Genomic DNA, 25,238 nt, shown 5'->3' with positions numbered 1-25,238 from the left:
TCCCAGGATCTATTCCTCTATCCATGCACTGTTCAGAGTATGATACCTGGGCCCCAGAGTATGATACCTGGGTCCCAGAGTATGATACCTGGGCCCCAGAGTTGGATGGAGTAGGATTGGGGGACGAAGGGAAAGTGGGGATGAGGTGGAGTGATACAGAATGAGACAGGGAGGAAGAGATTTGTCAATCCCTTATATACTGACACATTAAATATGGACAAACACAGCAGATACAGACTCACTCCCTGATGCAGGTGTACCCACAAGAACCATGAGTTTCAACACCCCAAACAGGAAGAAACTAGTCACCTGTTGAAAGTATGATGTTTCCTTCTCTTAAAAAGGACACAGTAAAGAACAAACCCACCTGGACCATCAAAACAACTTTGGAACATTGTTCGCTCACCATGCCCAGTTGCTATTGCCCATTTAATGACAGTCGAGGGTCCATAATATAGTAATTACATATCAGTTTGATTGGCTAATATCTCAAAATAAACCATCTAATTGGTCTAATTGGTCTCCTCCAATTGGTTCTTGTGGTTAAGTGCATCAGGAAGTGTCACAACATGTTAAGTGGCTATTTGACATTTGAGTGCTCCAACAGACTATGCTAGCAGTAAGTAAGTAGATACACTATGGAGTGTGCACAGTAAGTTAATGTAGTGAAATGGTATGCTTGCGAATATAGAAGAACAGGAACATTAAAAGAGTGTGTGAGATTTATGTATGAGTTTAAATGCTGAAGCACTGTTGCCTAGCAGTGCACAATACCCCCCTTAAGTTTCACCTATATAGGTTGTTGTTGTTAACCTTTATGAACTCACTGAGTGGGAGAACTATTACTATATGTATCTACAAAGCTGCCAGAAGCCTCACCAAAGTGACAACCCTACCTCATGGGGACCGAACGTGTGAGGCTTCAAGTTTGGGGAATGCTTAAGGTAGGAGGTGTATGATGCGATCGTTCTCGGGATGGTTTTCAAAACGTTTGTTTGCAACTGGCGTACGTGTACGTGTTACCACAGGCAACAGTTAACCTAACATAGACTCGACGGTCCACCTCAGACATGACAGTTTGAAATATTAGACTCCACTGTACTATTTTGCACTGTACTAAGAAGCTATCGGAACTAACTCTACATTAGAATTGGTAGAGTGATAGTTAAGTCGCCCTTGAATTGGGCACCCTAAAGAGACTACACAACATATATTTTACAACCATGAACGGACAATGAGTTCGGCCACACTGAACATCAGACAAGATTGTAATGCGGGAAGAAATTGGGTCAGGGTTAGGGAAGGGGGACAATAATGGTGGATAAGTAGTGGACAGTAAAACGATTTCATTCTTTCTCTTGCACTCTCTCCATCTATTTTAATTCACAGCAATTTACTTGCAAATCTGCAAATCTTTGGGTGGATGTGTATAGGTGTGTATTCAACATTCCTGCAGTGGATTGTGCATGGATCACTGCTGTGGGGTTGTAGAGAGAGAGAGAGAGAGAGAGAGAGGGAGGGAGAGATGGAGAGAGAGAGAGAGAGAGAGAGAGAGAGAGAGAGAGAGAGAGAGAGAGAGAGAGAGAGAGAGAGAGAGAGAGGGAGAGATGGAGAGATGGATAGGGGGCTATTAGAATGGCACTTGTAGAGTGCAGGAGCAGGGGGGTGGAGGGGGATGTGTTGTACATGGCTATAAGGACCTGTAGGATTCATCATAATCTCATTTCAATCGCTAATCCATTAGATAAAAAGCAGGCCTAATTTCATCATCATTTGGTTAATCCCTGGGGTAAACTATTTTTTCTCTTTGTCAAAAAATATCTCTTCAATTTCAATCACTTTCTCAAATAAATATCTATCTGGCTTTACGATAAGCTGCTGCTAATGTACTCTTGTTTTTTCTGTGGCAGATTGCCCACTGGGTTCGTAACAGTACTGTGGACCGTTGAAATAAAACAATTTTGGCTCGCGGTCCCTTATGTTTTTTTCCCCTAGACCTCTGTTTCTCTGTGACCAAATGCCTTTCTCATTAGCGGAGTGCAACTGGAGAGACTAAAGGAGCCTCCACAGAGCAGCCTGCAGCGCTAATGCTAATCAGAGCTGTGGGATACTAGCGCTCAGGAAACTACATAGGAGCATCTCCATGGCAGCAAGCAGTGTTTTAACAGGCGAGGGAAAGGGGAAGAGGGCTAGCTAGCTACTTCTGGTGGGAATGCCACAGGACTGAAATAGAATAGGACTTTTCATTTGAAGTGGAGTTTGAGATCTGTCAGTGTGTACCCAAGGGGACTAAAGTTGGGCTAATTTGGATTTATTTAAACTGTGTGCTGCTATCTTTTTAGCATGCAGGCCTGTTACGGGCTAAATTACCGTGACCACTGTATCCATTTCCTGTTTACTGTATCCAGGCTTTGCTGCAGTGGGCACTGTAGAAAAGGCTACAACCAGAAGTGAACGTCTGCTAGAACATAAGAGTCTTTTAGGAGTTTTCATTTGCTTGAACCTATTGGAGGTGCAAGTGAAGTGCATGGCGTATGGTTTTTGAGTTTTAGTGTTTGTTTTTTCATCATTCTGCTCTGTGATCCCAAATGAATGTGATTTGAGTGGTTTGAAGAGAAAATAAAACGTCAGAAACAAAACCAAAACAAAAGCAATATTGTCAGCCATTGCTAGATAGATTGAAAGCTCTCTTAAAGTGAATGGATCAACCAACACACAGTACAATCCCAGTCTCCCACACTGTTAGTTTCACACTTGGCCACCAGTCTATTAGTAGTATTCTTTCTCACAACGCAAATTAGATTCACAATGTTTCCAAAGGATGTGCCGTGCTCTAGCTCGCATTGGGACACACACAGAGATACCATCGCAAATCCTGCAAAAAGTGCCACAAACAAACCCTACATGATTGTACATAGAAGGGGGGATCGTTCAAAACCCGTCCCCCTGCATTTCTTACATTTTGGCATGACCTTGCATCATCCACCATGGCAACAAAAATAATAATTGTAGCGTTAAAACAACAACAAAACAACAAGGAAGAAGTTCCAACTAAAAAGTGGAATCAAAACACAAAGACAATCTTAATCTCTAGTTTTACATCGTCTTGTTGTCGAGAGACTGTTTTTGTTTTGTGTTTGTAGAGAAAGCTGCCGCGGCGCTGGTGGTGCCAAGAGGCCTGGTATGGAGGCGGTCGGCTTCCCAGATGCCGCTGTGTTCTGTGCCAGACCCTGCCCGTGGCTCGAGGGCAGTTCCGCGCTGGAGGTTTTTGGTATAGATTGTTCTGAGCTCCACCAGCCCTCCTGAGGGCAACTCTGGGACTGTCTAGGAGAGTCTGGCATGGCAGATACGTACACATTACTATAGAGACAGTAATGGCATCTATTCTGATACAGCAGCCATTACAACTGATGTGAGGAGGCCAGGGTGTATGTGAGAGGGGAAGGGTAGTGGGTACAGTAATAGTGACAGTATCAGTGATATTGGTATTAATGCCCTGATTGCAAGGCTATGCAAGACTTCATAGACCTGGGGCAGAGGAATCTGGTCCCATGCTGTAGAAGCTGATTGTTAACATACAGAGACTGAGATTGTTTGAACATGAGAATTATCTCATTTTCTCACTTCAAAGCCGTTACCTACAGCGGAATCAGATATTTTTCTACAAAACAACAATTGCTAAAAATCCTACTGTGAAAAATTTGGAGCAGAACAAATGATTCTGGGAAGCGATCCGAGTGTGAGAAGCTGCCATGCAGTGTTTTGTTTTCCAACTCTGTTCATTAACTCAATCATATATTTTCCTGTTTTTTAAAGTCTTATCTCAAAGTGGAGCCATGAACAAAGAAACTGTTCTGTGTGTCGGTGTGTGTCTATGTGCCTGTACGGTGTGAGTGTGAGAGAGACAGAATAGTTTTTTTGTGTAGTATTTTTTTGAGTATTTTTATGCATGTTTTTTTTATTTGTATTATTTTTTTCTGATTTTTTTGTTGTACTATATGAAAAAAAGCACAGATAACATTGAAAAAGTCAGTGCAGACAATGGATACGAAACAGGCAAGTCCCTCTGGGATGATGAGGCCATGTTGTCCTTTCTAATACCCAGAGAGTTGGGTGTCTTTAGTCCCAGATTCATGTCCAGTAGCCTATCAGGTCCCTAGTTTCCCAAATAGGGTGTGTGGTCACAGCAGACCAGCCACCCAGGCCCCTCCCCTTCCATACTGGAGGAGATAGGGTTCCACAATCCACACAAACAAAGCAAACATTTTCCAGTTTTGTGTTCTGTTCTGTTCTGGCCCTGGCTTGGTGCTGAAGCCTCGAAGGTCCCGCCAAGGTTTGTTTTCAGCTGGATCGCATTGGAGAAAAACACAGAGTGGAAAACAGAGGGTATTTCCTTTCATATCAGGCCAACAATACAAATCCTTTTTCTTTCAGAGTTCATGTGATTTCTTTTTTGTTTTTCCATCTTCTTAGCTGTCAGTGCTAGATAGCGGCAACTGAGTTTAGCCTGTGCATACGGGTCGGGGTAAGTTCATTCGTTGTTCCTCCCTTAAATGTGCACATTCTTCCTCGTTTGTACATAAACTGTTTTTGTTTTTTTCATTCAGTGAATTTTTAAGACATTTCAGCTGAGAGAAAACAGACCATTATTCTTAATAATAATAATAATTAATTGTCTTTAAAAAACAAAGGCAAGAAAGTGTCGCTGCGCATTTGTTAGTTGTTGCCTGTGAGGTGGCAGGAGTGAAGGTGAGAGAGAAGAGCAGAGCGCCTCCTACAGGAGAGCCTGAGAAGTCAGCAGCACGGTGCCGGTGGGTCACAGAGCTCACTCTCTGAAGTGTCAGACCCTCCTCCCACAGACAGGGGGCGCAACTGACGGATTGGCCACTAATTCCATTGGTCTCTCTTGTCTTGCTATTTTGGCATTGTTGTTATTTCACACGGTATAGCTTGCTGAGGGTTGTGGGTTCTTTTACAAGAGACACCCCTTAAAAATTGTGATGGGATTGAGAAACAGCACACCAGAATAAAATAGGCAATAGTTGTTGTTGGTTTGGGATGCCCATCGTTGCTTCTGCAAGACACTGGCGATTGGCGTGTCAAAGTTTAGCAGTTAATTCTGGGTGAACCATCTCCTTTTGCAAGTTGCTCTATAGTTTAAATGTACAGAAAATAAACAGTAGAGTGTAAATGGGTCGTAACTGGATCAGCATATTGGTTTGGCAGTGTCTGAGTTACCAGGCCTGGATCAGACCAAGGCATGGCTAATCGGATGATGCAATAAAAGAGAGTTGTAGACTGTTGAGTAGAGATGTGGGGATCATGGAAGTGTGAAAAAAAAAAAGCTCCTCCTCCTTCTCTTTCACTCCATCTGTCCTCGCCGACCATCCGTCCGTCCCGGGTCGTGGCTTACATCCGTACAGCGTGTCATCCCCCATGCTTTGCTTCTAATGTCAGGTCTCAGGTGGCGGGGGCAGCCTCGGGACGGTGAGAGCCGAAGCTGGTGTGTGGTTCGTCTTCCATCCTGCCTACTTCTTCTCTCCTCTTATCTCCCTTCTCTCGCTCGTCTTCCTCGCTCTCCTCCTCCCTCTCCCTTAGATGTGCCTCTTCATGTGCAGGGCCAAGTGGTCTGACCTGGAGAAACACCTGGAGAGAAGTGAAAAAAAGAGAGAAGAGGTTGTTTGTGTGGGAAGTCAAAACTATGTTACTCAATAACAGTAGGTAAACACGGTTATGCATTCAGGAAGGTCATCGAGAGGCTGAAAGTTCCATTTCTGCATGACTGATCATGTGCCTTTAGCAAGATGGACACCCAGATTCTAAACTGTACATCCAGATGTTAGCTGGATAAATGGACATTCAGATAATCTCAGTGATAAGTTACATTCTACGACAGACACTGCTCTCCTGCTGCTGATACATTTGACATTTAAGCAGACGCTCTTATCCAGAGCAACTTACAGTTGTGAGTGTATACATTTTCATACTGGTCCCCCCGTAGGAATCGAACCCACAACCCTGGTGTTGCAAGCGCCATGCTCTACCAACTGAGTCACACAGATGCAAATGTGTTTAATAATCAGTGTTAAGTGAGTCTGGATGAGAAAACAAAGAGCTGTGTAACATGTGTACAGATGGAGTGAAGACTTTCAAGGACAAAAAACATTTGCCCCTTAATAATAAATGATATCTTGCTTCATTTTGATCACATAAGTGTTAGTCAAAATGAGGACATGCCAATTCAGCAATAGGATTGCTCCTTCTCTTCCGTTTGTTAAAGAGCATGTGCGATAATTCTCCAAAACGCAGCCACAAATCAAGGTCCCTGGTTCTGCGATTTATACCACAGCTAGAGGTGAAATACTATAGCAGAAACCCCTTATTAGTTAGAGCCATGGCATGTGGACGGGCGGGGGGGCAACAGCCCATAGGCCTGTTTCGGTACTAATCGATTAAGCTCACTGGATACTGCTACTGGAGGGTGATAAATAACAGCAAACAGGGAGAATATACACCACATGAGGCTGTAAGGGTGGATTATCCTATTACACTCATGCAAAGCAATAAAATGAATCACAACTGAAATGAATAAAGCAAGCTAGAAAACAAAATGTGGGAGAGTGAAATTAGGAATTAAAAATTCAATTTGCCGACGGCTGGATCCATTATTAATTTGTCCAAAGACAGCTCTGCAATTTAAATCCAGAAGAGGTTTCTCAGCCATGATGGGCTATTTCTCCAGCTAGCCGTGGTGTGTACGGGTGGTGGGAGAACACTGAACAGTTATGAAAGCGCTCTCTCTCTCTCTCTCTCTCTCTCTCTCTCTCTCTCTCTCTCTCTCTCTCTCTCAGAGCAGGCCAGATGCAGGTTGCTATTCAAGACTTCTGACAAAATCTCTTTCATTTAATGGCTTCTCTTTCTCTCCCTTTCTCTCTCTTTCCTTCCCTCACACCTTCCCTTTGAACTGTCCATGTTGTACCTGTCTGGTGTGACTTCTAGAGAGGGCCAGTGGGGGCTGAGTAAGGTCCGATGGCTGGACAGATGGCCCTCCAAGTCACTGTCAGGGGCTTCCACACCAGCTGGTACGCCCCCCCCCCCGCCATACCCCTCCGCCCCTCTACCCCTCTGCCTCACCCTGCAGGGGGTCCCAGCTTGATTAGGCAGAATTAATGATGTTCCTGTGTGTGTGTATCGGAAAGGCTCAGAGAGGAGCTCAGAGCTCAAAACACTGGCTGTATTTACTGTTAAACTTTCTCCCATTCTGATGGTAATGTGAGTTCCTTCTGGCCCATCCAGCTAGGCGTTCCCTAAGGTACCTGAACAGGCTGCCTCACAGAGGGGAGATCAGCACGCCTGTTTGATGGTCGCCACGTCACTCACAAGACGCTTCAAAGGCCTTGCAGAAGACGGGGTTGAGTTAACCACTGTGCCAGGTAGCATCCCAAATGGTGTCCTATTCCCTTTATAGTGCACTACATTTGGTAGGGCTTTGGTCAAAAGTAGTGTACTATCTAGGGGATAGGGTGCCATTTGGGATGCGGCACCAGTCTACTGTTTGTATAGCCATTCATTTAGGAGTGGCCACAATCTGTTTCAGAGGACAACGTCAACAAGGAAATCATTTGGATGTGCTTTTAAGATGAGGGATTTATCAATCACAAAGGCTTCACAGTTGGTGTTCTAAATCCAATGCAGGTTTCAGTTCCCCCATTTAGACACTTCAGCACGATGGTTCAGTCTCAAACCCTGGAAGCGTCCTGAATGGCACCCTATTCCCTATATAGTGCATTCATTCAGGGCCCATAGGGCTCTGGTCAAAAGTAGTGCACTATATAGGGAATAGGGTGACATTGGGCCCTGATGAAAAGTAGTGCACTATTTTGGGAATAGGGTGCCATTTGGGATGCACCCACTGTCATCTTATTCACACTCAATGTTTTGGCAGCCATTTTACAGCCGTTTCCCAGTGTGAGTGACATACTCCTACGACATAATCAGCAGATGAGTTCTAGGTAGTGATCCAGCCAGCTCCACTCTGGGTGCTCTTTATCACACATCTAGTGCTGCTCCTCGCATTTCCTTCCTTCCTTTAACTGATGTTCTATTCGTCTCTGTGACAGAACCATGTGCATGGGAGTATTTGCGTGTGTGTGTATGTGTGTGTGTGTGTGTGTGTTTGTGTGTGTATAGCAGGGACCATCAACTAGATTCAGCCGCAGGACAATTGTTTCTTGAGCGGATGGTCAGGGGGCCGGAACATAATTACAAATGTTTTTTTAACCAGGTAAGTTGACTGAGAACACATTCTCATTTACAGCAACGACCTGGGGAATAGTTACAGGGGAGATGAATGAGCCAATTGGAAACTGGGGATGATTAGATGGCCATGATGGCATGAGGGACAGATTGGGAATTTAGCCAGGACACCGGGGTTAACACCCATACTCTTACAATAAGTGCTATGGGATCTTTAGTGACCACAGAGAGTCAGGACACCCGTTTAATGTCCCATCCGAAAGACGGCACCCTACACAGGGCAATGTCCCCAATCACTGCCCTGGGGCATTGGGCTTATTTTTTTAAATGTTTTTTTTTTTAGATCAGAGGAAAAGGTGCCTCCTACTGGCCCTCCAACACCACTTCCAGCAGCATCTGGTCTCCCAGGGACCGACCAGGACCAACCCTGCTTAGCTTCAGAGGCAAGCCAGCAGTAGGATGCAGGGTGGTATGCTGACAGCTTCCTACTATTATCACCTGACAGCTTATCAATCAGAGCCCCATGCTAATGCAAATGTACCCTCTCTGTCAGACACACACACACACACACACACACACACACACAAACAGATATATAATATTTGACTAAAACATAATCATTTCAAACCTTGCTAACATTTGTATACGATCACATACTGTATACAGTATCTCTCTATGCATGGAAACAGATTTGGAGCTGATTTGCTGGTGTTTTTACAGTCTTTGATGTCCAACAATGGGGGGGGTCAAATAAAATCACCTGCGGGCCAAATGAGTCCCATTGGCCGCCAGTTGGGTAACCCTGGTATATAGTATGTGTGTCAGCAGAACATGCAGTGATCTGGAGGGGGTTAGGTTTAAACCTAAACTAGAGGAACTGGGAGGGTCCAATTAGAGTCCCCTACGAGGCACTTAGAGAGAGAGAGAGAGAGAGAGAGAGAGAGAGAGAGAGAGAGAGAGAGAGAGAGAGAGAGAGAGAGAGAGAGAGAGAGAGAGAGAGAGAGAGAGAGAGAGAGAGAGAGAGAGAGAGAGAGAGAGAGAGAGTCTGAGTGTCTGAACTGGTTGGCTGGCTGGCTTAGCTCACATCCAAGTCCTGGAGGCTGTGTGTGTCTAAAGCAGGCCTGGCATCTGGACCTGTCAATTCCCGTAACAGTAGCAGGCCTGCTCCAAATAGCCCCATTGTTAGCCAACAGCCACAATATATGCTGGTAATGAGTGTGTGAACATGGATTTGATTATGCACTCCCCTGAGTTGGGGAGTCAGTGGTGTGGGCTTGAGTGGGACTATGGTGTATTATATACAGTGGCTAAGGTTGGTCTAGGTGTGTGTGTGTGTATGTTTATGTGTGTGTGTGTGGAGGGAGGGAGATGGTGGATTTTGGAAAGCGGACCCCGTCTGGAGGGGGACAGAGTGGGAGCTGGGTAATTGTGGTTCCACCTGGAGCGATCAGTTTGTGCCTTGGCCCCAGTGTGTAATTGTTGCCTGTGTGTGAAAGACAGGGTCTGCCTCCCAAATGGCACCCTATCCCGGTATCCCCTATATGCTCTGGTCAACAGTAGTGCACTATGTAGGGAATAGGGTGCCATTTGGGACGCGTGCAGGGTGACTGCTTCCTGCTATTATCACCTGACAGCTTATCAATCAGAGACCCACTCTAATGCAAATGTGCCCTCTCTGTCAGACACAGCTCGTGTGCACACACACACACACACACACACACACACTGCTGTCTTCACAGACAAAGAGCTTCCTTTGTGTCTCCAGCAGGACAGAGAGGTCTGATGAGTGTCACTGTGTCTGTTGTTAGAAAATGGATGATCTTGTGTGTATGAGTGTGTGAACGAGTGTGTGAACGGGTGTGTGTATGAGTGTGTGAACGGGTGTGTGAACGGGTGTGTGAACGAGTGTGTGTATGATTGTGTGAACGGGTGTGTGTATGAGTGTGTGAACGGGTGTGTGTATGAGTGTGTGTATGAGTGTGTGAACGGGTCTGTGTATGAGTGTGTGAACGGGTGTGTGTATGAGTGTGTGTATGAGTGTGTGTATGAGTGTGTGAACGGGTGTGTGAACGAGTGTGTGAACGGGTGTGTGTATGAGTGTGTGAACGGGTGTGTGTATGAGTGTGTGAACGGGTGTGTGTATGAGTGTGTGAACGGGTGTGTGTATGAGTGTGTGAACGGGTGTGTGAACGAGTGTGTGAACGGGTGTGTGTATGAGTGTGTGAACGGGTGTGTGAACGAGTGTGTGAACGGGTGTGTGAGGAGAGAGGGCCTGTGCATGCCCAAGCTGGTTCGTGTTTGGTCGCTCACTCTTTCTCCTTAGTTCCTTTTTCTTCTGTTACATAACCATCTCACTTTAAGACGCCCACCATTTTTCACTGGTGCTTTTACTGTTAGTGTCAGCACGCACCCCTGCCAGTGCCTTCAGCAGGGGAAGCAGAGGAGAGCAGCCTAATCACAGGATAACACAGGATTGGCCTGTGACTGAGTTATTCAGCAGAGACTGGAGCAGAGCCTGTGTTAACTGCCAGATAGGACAGGTGAGACAGTCTGTAGAGTGCTGCTATGCACATGATGAGGACAGAGAGGGAGGGAGGGAGACGGAGAGGGAGACAGAGAGGGAGACGGAGAGGGAGAGGGAGACGGAGAGGGAGAGGGAGACGGAGAGGGAGACGGAGAGGGAGACGTAGATGGAGACATAGAGGCAGACGGAGAGGAAGACGGAGAGGCAGACGGAGAGGCAGACGGAGAGGCAGATGGAGAGGGAGACAGAGAGGGAGACAGAGAGGAAGACGGAGAGGGAGACGGAGAGGGAGACGGAGAGGGAGACGGAGAGGCAGACGGAGAGGCAGACGGAGAGGCAGACGGAGAGGGAGACAGAGAGGAAGACGGAGAGGAAGACAGAGAGGGAGATGGAGAGGGAGAAGGAGAGGGAGGGAGGGAGCGCTGCTACTGGGACTGGGGCTGTCCAAGGGGACATTACAGCAATGACTTGCATTTATGTAACAAATATTGTTCTACAGCTCAATGCGCTTTACATTGTATACGGCTAACTCACCCCTTCCACCATCAATGTACAAGTGGTGCATGTACTGCACAGTGCATTGATGTACTGTTTGAGATAGGACATATAATATTTGACCATGTCTGCATGTGACAGATCATGTGACAGATCATGTGACAGAGAAATTATCCATCTGCTGTCACTTTTTCACCACTGGGTCGGTGACATGCAAAGTGTGTGTGTAATTGATGTTGGCGTGTGTGGTACATACCTGTCGCAGTGGTTACACTTGAAGGGCTTGGCCCCGGTGTGTTTGCGATAGTGCCTTGTCAGCTCGTCGCTCCGGGCGAAACGCCACTCACAGCCCTCCCAGGAGCACTTGTATGGTTTCTCACCTGACAAGACAGACAGAGAAAAGAAAACGTTACACTTTAAACAGCGGTGACCTAAATACAACAGTTATTTTATGTTTTAAGGTGGGAATAGTGAGTTGTAAACTGCTATAACATCATCACCAAGCAGCCACAGATGAGCTCCTCCCAGCTAGTTAATGTCCCTGTGTTACAGAAGTTACCCAGGCCAGGATAACACACCCAGGCTTAGTTACCGCAGTGTTTAACATCACCCAATCATGTCAATTAGCCAGCCTGGGACTCCGAGAGTTCGCTAAATGAAGTCTTTCAGCGAAGCCATATTAATTCATAATCCTAAAACTAAAATCACCGTGAAAATGAAACGTTTTTTTCCCTCCTCTCCTCTACACTCCCCTCTTCCTCCTCTCCTCTCTGCTCCCCTCTTCCTCCTCTCCTCTCTGCTCCCTGACCCCCTGCGGAGAGATCTGAAATTCTAATGAATTTTCTCCCCAGTTGAACAGATGGGAGAGGGAGATATCTATTGTTCACATGCTGTATTTTTATCTCCCTGGTGAAAAAAAATCCCTTTTGGGATGTGAAAGGGGGGTGCAGCAGGGTGCGGGGGGGTGTCCGGACCCTGAGGTACCCCTCCTGGGGACCAGGCTGGCTGTGTTCGAATGGGCCTAGACCTGGTGGGTGGTGGGTAGGAGGGGGCTAAATTCGGAGAGGGTTTTGGGGTGGCACCCACCCTGGTGCTGCCGAGCGCTGCTGCCGTGGTTGATTCAGATCCGGGGGTGGTAACGATAATTGGGGTCTTAATGACGCTTAATGGGAAGTAATACCGTACTTCCAGTCAGCCAGCTGCCACCGCCTCCCCTGATCACCATGTCTACCAATCTTCCTAACTAGACTAAAGTGCCATAAAGTGAAATCTAAGCGGCTCAATCGGGAGAGCAGTGGTACGTCCAAATCACAGGCGACAGTGGGAGACAGAGGAAGCAGAGAGTGAGGAGAGAGGAGGGTCCCTATACTGTCAGGCTGTGTGTGGAGGGGCGAATGGAGGTGAATGGAGGCGAATGGAGGTGGGGATGGTACTCTACAGAACACAGCTCTGGTGATGCTCAGAATCACACCGAGGATGTGACGAGGTGTGAAGGAAGGAGTCAGGTGCAGGAGGTAAAATACCGAAGTCCAGAGTTTAATCCGTTTGCATAAATCAAACGCTCCAAGCATCAAATGAAACTGTACAAGGGAAAACATCCACCTTGGCAATAACACAGTGAAATGTAGCTCAACCGAGCTACACGCTCTTACAACAAAACAATCACAAGGGGAACAGAGGGAACACTTATACACATACTAATTAGGGGAATGAGCACCAGGTGTGTGTGATTGACAAGACAAGAGAGTGATGAGAATGGGACCGGCAGTAGCTAGTACTCCGGTGACGACGAACGCCGAAGCCTGCCCGAACCAGGAGGGTGGGCAGCCTCTGCGGAAGTCGTGACAGAGGAGCTTTTCCTTTTAATCCCCAAAGTAAATGGAAAAGCGTGTTTTCTCATTTCCTCCAGTAGAATTAAAGAATAAACGTATGGAAAATGTCCTTATGTTTGAAAATGACCATGGTAAAATATATTCTGCTGATTTGCAGCAATGTACTGTGTAGAGTACTGCATATGTTGATTGAAGTCATTTAAGCCAATTCTGCTACAAACATCTGCTACAAAAGGTGTTGATTAGTAGTAGAAATGTCAGTGATTTCATTGCCAAAAGTAAATCCGAGGCAACCCCAGCAGCAGACGGTAAAGGATGATGCGGTTTTGTTTTACATAATGGAGTGCACTGTGGAATCTGCTGCGAGCGCGATGATGCAACTGAAAGTAAAGGATGACGTGGCGGAGGAGGAGAGGAGAGAACAGAGTGATGCAACGCACGTCCCCCCATCCTTCCATTTCTCCTCTACACCCCCCACTCCCCCATCCTTCCATTTCTCCTCTACATCCCCCACTCCTCCATCCTTCCATTTCTCCTCTACACCCCCCATTCCCCCATCCTTCCATTTCTCCTCTACACCCCCATTCCCCCATCCTTCCATTTCTCCTCTACACCCCCCATTCCCCCATCCTTCCATTTCTCCTCTACACCCCCCACTCTTCCATCCTTCCATTTCTCCTCTACACCCCCCATTCCCCCATCCTTCCATTTCTCCTCTACACCCCCCATTCCCCCATCCTTCCATTTCTCCTCTACACCCCCCACTCCCCCCATCCTCCATGTTGTAAGATGAGATGGGAATAGAACAGGCACATGGACTGTGAGTGCTACCTTTTTATTTCCCATTCTCTTTTCTCATTCCGTTTATTTTTTAGATATTATTTGATCCATTGTCTGTGGTGAGATTGTGGTAGTGTGACACAGATTTCAGGGAAGAAACACCTCAGGATCATCTGCTGTGCTTTCCTTTCTGTGTTTTGAATATTATTCAAATCAGTAGAAGGCATTCTGGGTACTGGGTAATGACCCTGTACTGGCTGCTGTTTGAGCAAGAGGGTGTATCCAAAATGGCACCCTATTCCCTATATAGTGCACTACTTTTGATCAGAGCCCTATGCGTAGTGCACTATATAGGGAAAAGAGTGCCATTTCGGACGAAGCCAGAGATACGGCAACACCTCAGCACTGAATCAGCAACACACCACTTTACAGCCAGATTCCACTTGACACACTCCACACAACACTCCTCTACCTCTGGGGTGAACACATGAACGCAACACATTCTGAACATCTGCCTGCCTCTGCCCCTTGATACACTCATAAACATTTTGCCAAAAGACCTGAAGGTTTTTATTTGCCCATTCTCCTCCATTGTGTAAAACCCGTAGCAGATCATATCCCCAGACAGTGTTGCCTTGTCATGAGAGCCTGCTATGCAGGCAGGCAGACAGGCAGGCAGGGATAGAGGCAGGCATGGAGGGAGAGATAGAGGCAGGGAGGGAGGGAGAGAGGCAGACAGGGAGGGAGAGATAGAGGCAGACAGGGAGGGAGAGATAGAGGCAGGCAGGGAGGGAGAGATAGAGGCAGGCAGGGAGGGAGAGATAGATAGAGACAGGGAGGGAGAGAGAGAGGCAGACAGGGAGGGAGAGATAGAGAGAGGCAGACAGGGAGGGAGAGATAGAGAGAGGCAGACAGGGAGGGAGAGAGAGAGGCAGACAGGGAGGGAGAGATAGAGGCAGACAGGCAGGCAGGGATAGAGGCAGGCAGGGAGGGAGAGATAGAGGCAGACAGGGAGGGAGAGATAGAGGCAGACAGGGAGGGAGGGAGAGATAGAGACAGGGAGGGAGGGAGAGATAGAGGCAGGGAGGGAGGGAGAGATAGAGGCAGGCAGGGAGGGAGAGATAGAGACAGACAGGGAGGGAGGGAGAGATAGAGGCAGACAGGCAGGGAGGGAGAGCTAGAGGCAGGCAGGGAGGGAGAGATAGAGGCAGACAGGGAGGGAGGGAGAGATAGAGGCAGACAGGGAGGGAGAGATAGAGGCAGACAGGGAGGGAGGGAGAGCTAGAGGCAGACAGGCAGGCAGGGATAGAGGCAGGCAGGGAGGGAGGGAGAGATAGAGGCAGACAGGCAGGGAGGGATAGAGGCAGGCAGGGAGAGATAGAGGTAGGGAGGGAGGGAGAGATAGAGGTAGGGAGGGAGGGAGAGATAGAGGTAGGGAGGGAGGGAGAGATAGAGGCAGGGAGGGAGGGAGAGATAGAGGCAGGGAGGGAGGGAGAGATAGAAGCAGGGAGGGAGGGAGAGATAGAGGCAGGGAGGGAGGGAGAGATATAGGCAGGGAGGGAGGGAGAGATAGAGGCAGGCAGGGAGGAGAGATAGAGGCAGACAGGGAGGGAGGGAGAGATAGAGGCAGACAGGGAGGGAGAGATAGAGGCAGGCAGGGAGGGAGAGATAGAGGCAGGGAGGGAGGGAGAGATAGAGGCAGGCAGGGAGAGGGAGAGATAGAGGCAGACAGGAGGGAGGGAGAGATAGAGGCAGACAGGGAGGGAGAGATAGAGGCAGGCAGGGAAGGAGAGATAGAGGCAGACAGGGAGGGAGGGAGAGATAGAGGCAGACAGGGAGGGAGGGAGAGATAGAGGCAGACAGGGAGGGAGGGAGAGATAGAGGCAGGCAGGGAGGGAGAGATAGAGGCAGACAGGGAGGGAGGGAGAGATAGAGGCAGACAGGGAGGGAGAGATAGAGGCAGGCAGGGAGGGAGAGATAGAGGCAGACAGGGAGGGAGGGAGAGATAGAGGCAGACAGGGAGGGAGAGATAGAGGCAGGCAGGGGAGGGAGAGATAGATAGAGGCAGACAGGGAGGGAGGGAGAGATAGAGGCAGACAGGGAGGGAGGGAGGAGAGATAGAGGCAGACAGGGAGGGAGGGAGAGATAGAGGCAGACAGGCAGGGAGGGAGAGATAGAGGCAGACAGGGAGGGAGGGAGAGATAGAGGCAGACAGGAGGGAGGGAGAGATAGAGGCAGACAGGGAGGAGGGAGAGATAGAGGCAGACAGGGAGGGAGGGAGAGATAGAGGCAGACAGGGAGGGAGGGAGAGATAGAGGCAGACAGGGAGGGAGGGAGAGATAGAGGCAGACAGGCAGGGAGGAGAGATAGAGGCAGACAGGGAGGGAGGGAGAGATAGAGGCAGACAGGAGGGAGGGAGAGATAGAGACAGGGAGGGAGGGAGAGATAGAGGCAGACAGGCAGGCAGGGAGAGATAGAGGAAGACAGGGAGGGAGGGAGAGGTAGAGGCAGACAGGCAGGGAGGGAGAGATAGAGGCAGACAGGCAGGCAGGGAGAGATAGAGGCTGACAAGGAGGGAGGAGAGATAGAGGCAGACAGGAAGGGAGGGAGAGATAGAGGCTGACAGGGAGGGAGGGAGACATAGAGGCAGAAAGGGAGGGAGGGAGAGAGACAGACAGGGAGGGAGAGATAGAGGCAGGCAGGCAGGGAGAGATAGAGGCGACAGGCAGGGAGGGAGAGGTAGAGACAGACAGGGAGGGAGGGAGAGATAGAGGCTGACAGGGAGTGAGGAGAGATAGAGGCAGGCAGGGAGGGAGAGATAGAGGCAGACAGGCAGGGAGGGAGAGATAGAGGCAGACAGGCAGGTGAGGGAGAGATAGAGGCTGACATGCATGGAGAGAGGCAGACAGGCAGGGAGGGAGAGCTAGAGGCAGACAGGGAGGGAGGGAGAGAGACAGACAGACAGGGAGGGAGAGATAGAGGCAGGTAGGCAGGGAGAGATAGAGGCAGGCAGGGAGGGAGGGAGGGAGAGATAGAGGCAGACAGGGAGGGAGGGATAGATAGAGCCAGACAAGGAGGGAGGGAGAGATAGAGGCAGACAGACAGGGAGGGAGAGATAGAGGCAGACAGGAAGGGAGGGAGAGATAGAGGCATACAGGCAGGGAGAGAGAGAGGCAGACAGGGAGGGAGAGATAGAGGCAGACAGGGAGGGAGAGATAGAGGCTGACAGGGAGGGAGGGAGAGATAGAGGCAGACAGGGAGGGAGGGAGAGATAGAGGCAGACAGGGAGGGAGAGATAGAGGCAGACAGGGAGGGAGGGAGAGATAGAGGCAGACAGGCAGGGAGGGAGAGATAGAGGCCGACAGGCAGGGAGGGAGAGATAGAGGCAGACAGGGAGTGAGGGAGAGATAGAGACAGACAGGGAGTGAGGGAGAGATAGAGGCAGACAGGCAGGGAGGGAGAGATAGAGGCAGACAGGGAGGGAGGGAGAGATAGAGACAGGGAGGGAGGGAGAGATAGAGGCAGACAGGCAGGGAGGGAGAGATAGAGGAAGACAGGGAGGGAGAGGTAGAGGCAGACAGGCAGGGAGGGAGAGATAGAGGCAGACAGGCAGGGAGGGAGAGATAGAGGCAGACAGGGAAGGAGAGATAGAGGCAGACAGGCAGGGAGGGAGAGATAGAGGCTGACAGGGAGGGAGGGAGAGATAGAGGCAGACAGGGAGGGAGAGATAGAGGCAGACAGGGAGGGAGGGAGAGATAGAGGCAGACAGGGAGGGAGGGAGAGATAGAGGCAGACAGGGAGGGAGAGATAGAGGCAGACAGGGAGGGAGGGAGAGATAGAGACAGACAGGGAGGGAGGGAGAGATAGAGACAGGGAGGGAGGGAGGGATAGAGGCAGACAGGCAGGGAGGGAGAGCTAGAGGCAGACAGGCAGGCAGGCAGTCAGGCATCAAGGACCGCTCTCTGTCATTTTGGAGAGTCTTGGGGTCACAGGTGCGAGACAGTAAACGTTTCACACCCCTTCCCCAGTAATTGGCCAAAGCTCCCACTCCTCTCCTCCTCTCCTCCTCTCCTCCTCTCCTCCTCTCCACTACCATCAGCACCTCCCTTCGCATTTCCCCTCCCTCCCTCTGTCCCTCTCTCCCTCCCTCCCTTCTCCCCCTCTCCAGACTTGACAGAATGAAGTAGGGCCGGCTTGGACCCACCGCCATAGTGCCACGGCAACCACTATGCCAGCCAATTATAACTCGGCGAAGTGAGGATGCATGATGGAGTCGCCTAGTAACCGGACGAGAGAGAGAGTTTGTGTGAGAGAGAGAGAGAGGCGTGCAGCCGGCTGAATCCGCCAGCCATGGACACTCAGCACCACCAGCCAATTATGGCTCTGCTCTGGATGAGTCTAATACAGTTGCCTGGCAACCCAAATCCCCAAAAAAGAGAGCAGGTTGGGGTGGCTTGGAGGTTTTTTTGGGGGTGGGGGGGAAGCTGGATTTAGGGGGTGGGTGGTGTTGGGGGCAGGGCTAGTTGGAATGGGCAGCACTTTGTTGAAACAGGCTGAGACTGGTACCAGGAGCCACAAATAATCAGGCAATTACGGACTCTACTCTCGCCTGTTTCTGATATGGTCTCCTAGCAACGCACCCCCTCTGCCTCATCACCCCCCCACCCCCTCCCACCAGCATCACAGGTGCCTGTGTTCTGCAGTTAATTACATTTCCTCAGTCAACTGGAGATAGAGCGTAGGGCCTATTATGATCTCTCAGCTCTCAGCTGAACTTACAGCAGACAGACTGACACAATTATGGCCCATTTCACATTTCCTAGAGTTTCAACCATGCAGCAGCTCCCATCTCCCTAAACCAAACCATCCATTCCCAACACCAGAGGAGTGAAGATAGGAACATGGTGGGTGGGTTTCTGTTCTGACTGCCCACATTCTAGAACACTGTTAAACTCATAGAATTAGAATCACTAGAATAGTCCTAGTCGGTATTAGATAGGACATCACGGCCCTGCCCGCTTGTGGGGGAAACAACCTGTGGTTACCTAGGTTACCCCATTGGCTCACAGCAAATACTTTACCTTTTTCAAATGCAATTTTCTTGTTGTCTGCTTGTTTTAGTCAATTACAAAACTACCTTTGAGAACGTACAACATGTCTAAAGATTACTTTTCAACATTGCCTGCTCCCGAGCGTTTTCACTACATAGAAACACGTAATATTGTAGGGCTTCCCTCATGCCCCTTTTCATGATGGTCCTAGCAGCCACGTGAGTGAGCTACCCAAGACCAACAACACAAACAAACGGACTATACAGCTACCAGTAGTGAGTGGAGGTTCAAACGGACAATACTAAACAAGTTAAATGTCTTACCTGTGATTAAATGTTTTCCACACACATAGCTACGTGTAGCCTACTTGGACACCGGGTCCTCAAATTTCCCACTCTCACACGCCGAATAGCCTGAAGTCACAGGGCTTTTCTCGTAGGCTCTATTTCCCTATGTGTGAGCATTGCGAACAGTAGGTTGGGATTTTTGACCTGGTTACATGTACATTGAACAACACAGCATATTTTTGGCATGTTTTGTTATTTCAAAATAATCTACGACGAAGCTGGCTCTTTTACAATGGGGGTCAATAGGAAAGAATGTTTGTTTTCCCCAATTTGTGGATGTGGTTGAGGGGAATTCCTTATTATTACGTGAATATCAACTTGGCGTATGGACATTCTAATTCTATGGTTATTAAACCTCAGTGAAAGGCTGTGTGTTTCCTTATGGACTGTCTGAACAGAAGCTGCTATTGATGGGGCCATCCAGGAGCATGTCATCCCCATGCAGCAAGGCTCCCTTAAAGGCCCAGTGCATTCAAAAACTGGATTTTCCTGTGTTTTTATATATTTCCCACACTTTGAGGTTGGAATAATACTGTGAAATTATGTAAATGAGATAATGCCCTTTTAGTGTAAGAGCTGTTTGAAAAGGCTGCCTGAAATTTCAGCCTGTTTTGGTAGAAGAGAGTTCCAAACCTCTCTGCCAATAACAGCTAATTTTCAGTTTTCGCCTCCCCACTCGGACCACTCCCAGACATTCCTAGCAAAATTAATGCTTGAGAAATTGCTCTTTTGCTCTTTTTAATTGAAAATAATCACAGCAAGGTACTTAATTGTTACCCCAAAATGATTTGATATTGAGATAAAAACGGCAGCATTGGAACTTTAAATCCTGCACTAATCTTAATCTCCCTCCCTGTGTGTCACTGACGTATGGACATTATAACCAAAAAAGGGAAGTGGGCTAATTACATCCCTGTACTGCACTGCTCTTGTCTTGTAATGAACATATCAGGGCCGGAGCTACACAGCTACACAGCAGCATGATGCAGTTATCTCTCCCATCCCTCACTCATTTCTTTCCCTCCTCCCATTTTGGTGGTGGTGAAGAAGGAAGGGGCGAACGAACGCCTTGATGATTAGCATCGCTAGCGCTGTAGCGCGCGGCAGCGATGAAACCTGCCGAGTCAACAGCAGGCCTCAGGAGAAGGATTAGCGGCACTAACATTGATGCTAGCGCTACTACGACTAATGCTAAGGGGAGGACACGTTAGCCTGGGACTTCTCTCTCTCTCTCTGGTTCACGGGGAGGGCAGCGGTGGTCAGACCGTAGTATGCGCTCCAGCAGGTATATCTCACTGGTCATCCCCAAAGCCAACACGTCCTTTGGCCGCCATTCCTTCAAGTTCTCTGCTGCCAATGACTGTAACGAATTGCAAAAATCTCTGAAGCTGGAGACTCTTATCTCCCTCACTAACTTTAAGCATCAGTTGTCAGAGCACCTTACCGATCACTGCACCTGTACACAGCCCATCTGAAATTAGCCCACCCAACTACCTCATCCCTATATTGTTATTTATTTTGCTCATTTGCACCCCAGTATCTCTATTTGCACATAATCTCTTGCACATCTAGCATTCCAGTGTTAATACTAATTGTAATTATTTTGCACTATAGCCTATTTATTGCCTTATCTCCATAACTTGCTACATTTGCACACACTGTATATATATTTTCTGTTGTATTTTTTTGACTTTATGTTTTGATTACCCCATATGTAACACTGTGTTGTTGTTTTTATCGCACTGCTTTGCTTTATCTTGGCCAGGTCGCAGTTGTAAATGAGAACTTGTTCTCAACTGGCTTACCTGGTTAAATAAAGGTGAAATAAAAGAAACTAAAATAAGATACTCCAGGCTGCAGCAGATATGGCTGAATTTGCACTGAGACTCCATTTAGACCTGTCAGTCTATCAATCATCTGGCAATTACCATATCACTCCCTCGCTGGCAGCTTGTGGATGGAGAGACTAGTTTCAGTTAGAGACTCAATAGAGTCACTGAGGTGAATGGGAGAGGCATCAATGCAGAGCTGAAATTTTTAGCTCATAGGAAGGAACTCACACTGGGAGATAGAGGGATCGATCAATACTGCCTCATTGTTTCTACTTCATAACTTTGGATTGCAATCCTTACACTTACCCCAATCAAGCTGAGAACTGATAGCCAAACAGATGTTTTCAGGCAGTGCGTTAAAACCTAAACCTATCTTCTTTCTGTTTTCAGGCAGAGCGTTAAAACCTAAACCTATCATCTTTCTGTTTTCAGGCAGAGCGTTAAAACCTAAACCTATCATCTTTCTGAGTCTTGTGTTAGGTGCATGTTGCACCTGTGTTACTGTAGGTGCATGGCCAGGCTAGACAGTTTTCAGGCAGTGTGTTTGGTGCATGATGCATGGTACACAGTGCACAAGGTCAAGACCTATAGGTTCTGTCTCACCTGTGTGTGTCCTCTGGTGTGCCTTCAGATGGGAACTCTTGGTGTAAACCTTCCTGCAGCCGTTGAACTGGCAGCGATGGACTCTCTTCTTGTTCTCTGGGATATCTCCCCCCAGCGACCCAGACCCCTGCTCGCTGTCGCTGTGTGCCCCCCTGCTGGGCGGCGAGGGTAGCGTGGCGTGCATGGCCACCAGCTTGGCTGCGTTTAGACCAACCTTCTTGGCCACCAGTTTGAGCGTGAGCGTGCCGTCGGCTGTAGCAGTGAGAGTCTGCGTGGGCTTGACCAGGTGGCGGCCCAGCTCCGGCGAGGAGGGCGGCGTGAGGGAGGTGACGGCACTCAGCTGGGCAGCGTTGACTCCGTTGACCCCCTCCTTGGTGGTCTTTGCTCCAGACTCTTTTCCAGAGGCCTTGGTGTTGTGGGGGTGTGGGGCCTGTAGGACCTTGGGGAGGGAGACGAGGAGGGGAGGGGGGCTGGGCTGGTCGGGGAGGTTGGGGAGGAGGGGATCCAGTGGGTCCAGGGGATCCATCAGGTCACTGTCAGCACCCTGCATGAAGGCAGGCGTCAGGAGGCAGTCGAGCTCCTCGTCAAACAGCTCTGATAGACGCTTGGGCTCCGTCTGCAGGTACCGCTCCAACTCCAGACACGTCTGTAAGAGAGAGAGAGAGACACGGTCAGAACAGGAACAGTACAGGAGAAAACCCCTCATTCATAATCTACACATATCATTCAAGGGAGAGACAAGGTCACTCAGTCAGAAACAGGGACCCATGGTCAGCACGGACACAACAGCCTCACCATAATACTCCCTAAACCACACATACCAAACTACAGATTAGATCAGCCCTATATGAAACAATGGATCATATCAACCCTATATGAAACAACATATCATATCAACCCTATATGAAACACTGTCAACATGAGTGATTCAGCTGACAGCCACACCCTCCATATCATATGACAACTGACTAGATACACATCCAGCTCTGCTAATCTAACCACCATCACAATCTGACTAGATACACATCCTGCTCTGCTAATCTAACCACCATCACAATCTGACTAGATACACATCCTGCTCTGCTAATCTAACCACCATCACAATCTGACTAGATACACATCCTGCTCTGCTAATCTACCACCATCACAATCTGACTATCATTTCCTCACATCACACCAGTATGGTCCAGTGGTCCAACCGCTCCAGAGAGAGAGGCAATGTGGACCATGTCACCTGCCCCTAGCAGAGACCAGAGAGAGAGGCAGTGTGGACCATGTCACCTGCCTCTAGCCGAGCCCAGTGAGAGAGGGGATTACTCTGTGATTGATTGCTCCTGCCTGGGAGAGCTCTCCAGAGCTGTGAACTGTGCTGGCCTCACTGTTTCCCTCCACTCTGCTTTACAAGGGAGAGAAATAAACAGCCGTGGAAGTGTTATTACGAGAAAGAGAAAGGGAGGGAGGGAAGGAGGAAGAGAGAGAGGAGAGAGAGTGAGAGAGAGACAGAGAGAGAGAGAGAGAGAGAGAGAGAGAGAGAGAGAGAGAGAGAGAGAGAGAGAGAGAGAGAGAGAGAGAGAGAGAGAGAGAGAGAGAGAGGGAGAGAGAGCGAGCGAGAGGGAGAGTGAGAGAGAGACAGAGAGAGAGAGAGAGAGAGAGAGAGAGAGAGAGAGAGAGAGGAGAGAGAGAGAGAGAGAGAGAGAGGAGAGAGAGAGAGAGAGAGAGAGAGAGAGAGAGAAATTTCCACAAAGCTGTGAACGATCTGAGAGGCAAGAAGGCCTTCTATGCCATCAAAAGGAACATACAATTCGACATACCAGTTAGGATCTGGCTAAAAATACTTGAATCAGTTCAAGAATCCATTGCCCTTTATGGTAGTGAGGTCTGGGGTCCGCTCACCAACCAACAATTCACAAAATGGGACAAACACCAAATTGAGACTCTGCATGCAGAATTCTGCAAAAATATCCTCAGTGTACAACGAAAACCCCAAATAATGCATAAAGAGCAGAATTAGGCTGATACCCACTAATTATCAAAATCCAGAAAAGAGCCGTTAAATTCTATAACAACTTAAAAGGAAGCGATTCCCAAACCTTCCATAACAAAGCCATCACCTACAGAGAGATCAACCTGGAGAAGAGTCCCCTAAGCAAGCTGGTCCTGGGGCTCTGTTCACAAACACAAACAGACCCCACAGAGTGCCAGGACAACAACACATTTAGATCCAACCAAATCATGAGAAAACAAAAAGAGAATTACTTGACACATTGAAAGAATTAACAAAAAAACAGAGCAAACTAGAATGCTATTGGCCCCAAACAGAGAGTCCACAGTGGCAGAATACCTGACCACTTTGACTGACCCAAACTATAGGTTAATTTGCATAATTTAGTGGAATTAAATTGGTGCGTGTGTACAGTATATTTGTTATGTATCTTATTTATCACACGCATACATCACACAGATACAGAGCCTTTGAGCTGAAAATCTGTCAGACAGCAGGAGAGCTGCAGCTGCTACATCTCAAACAGTAAATGCATAAGCAACAGAAGGCGGGCTTCATCAGCGCGTCACACACCACTTTGCAATGAGCTGGAGGCAGTTTGCCTTTTGAAAACATATACATCATTATTTGAAACTGAAAGTTCTATGACATATTATGAGGCATGTCTTAACTTGCTTCAATGTAGCCTCGCCAAATCAGACCACACACACACACACACACACATACGCTTGTGTTCATTTTCTGCTAGGGCTTCATCAGAATGAGCAATGCCTTGCCATGAGGGGAAAATAGAGAGCTGAGTAGAGCACGGCTCACTGATTGTCCACTCAGCACATTCTTCAGAATGATTCTACAATATTGTTGTGCAGTGACAGTGGCCAGTTGAGATATTAGAGTGTTCTGTTTGGCATGACACAGCTAAAGGACTTTGGCAGAGAGAGGGGACCGGAATGAAGTCAGACCTTCCGGCACTTTAATCCAGGTCATCAGTGTAAATTATAGCTGCCTTATAGCTGGCATATTTATATTATCTTAACTTCAGAAACACTGGGGCACGATGTATCTAAAGGTATGCAGCACTTCTAGTCAGCTTTGTCCCCTGTGGTTACAGTTAAGCTACCCCCCTGTGACAAAACCAGCAGGACAAATTTTAGTTGGGTGTCTGTTGTAGGATGATAAGCTTTGATTTTTGCTAGTTTTACTTCTGTTTTAAAATAACATATTTTTTCCTACGGAGTTACATTTGCATTTGAGCATAAATCAAAGAGCTTTCTTTGGAGGAGGGGGGGGGGGGTGTTTCTAACATTTTTTTGGCTGATAAGCATTGTGTAGATATAGTGCGACGAAACAGTAACAAAGTCCTTTGTAAACGCTAGCTGACAGTTGTGTTAAGGCTTTGCGAGTCCTTTGTCCAGCTCGTTGCTATGATTTAACACTTTCTTTTCAGTAATTGTAATGTGTAATACAATCTGCAGTCAGGCATGGCCAAGCAGGGACATTTGATTTATTTCCTGTT

The 25,238-nt window shown here is 48.2% G+C and overlaps 1 protein-coding gene across 1 annotated transcript in view; it reads right to left on the bottom strand.

The window, feature by feature from the left end:
• Window positions 1-1,579: 1,579 nt before the first annotated feature.
• The window catches only part of LOC311129567 (Krueppel-like factor 7), a 47,904-nt gene continuing 24,245 nt past the window's right edge, over window positions 1,580-25,238 (bottom strand). Inside the window, exons 2-4 of the mRNA XM_084161899.1 lie at window positions 21,721-22,366; window positions 11,532-11,655; window positions 1,580-5,646 (exon numbers count right to left, since the gene is read on the bottom strand). Of these exons, the coding sequence (XP_084018025.1) occupies window positions 5,595-5,646; window positions 11,532-11,655; window positions 21,721-22,366 (822 nt within the window). The 3' untranslated portion in view covers window positions 1,580-5,594. The remainder of the gene's footprint in view (window positions 5,647-11,531; window positions 11,656-21,720; window positions 22,367-25,238) is intronic.

Source organism: Coregonus lavaretus (genome assembly GCF_964263955.1).
Source record: "Coregonus lavaretus genome assembly, chromosome: 5".
In the NCBI taxonomy this organism is placed as follows: Eukaryota; Metazoa; Chordata; class Actinopteri; order Salmoniformes; family Salmonidae; genus Coregonus; species Coregonus lavaretus.
Note: the sequence above shows the minus strand (reverse complement) of the source record. Positions and strands in the feature narration are given on the sequence as shown.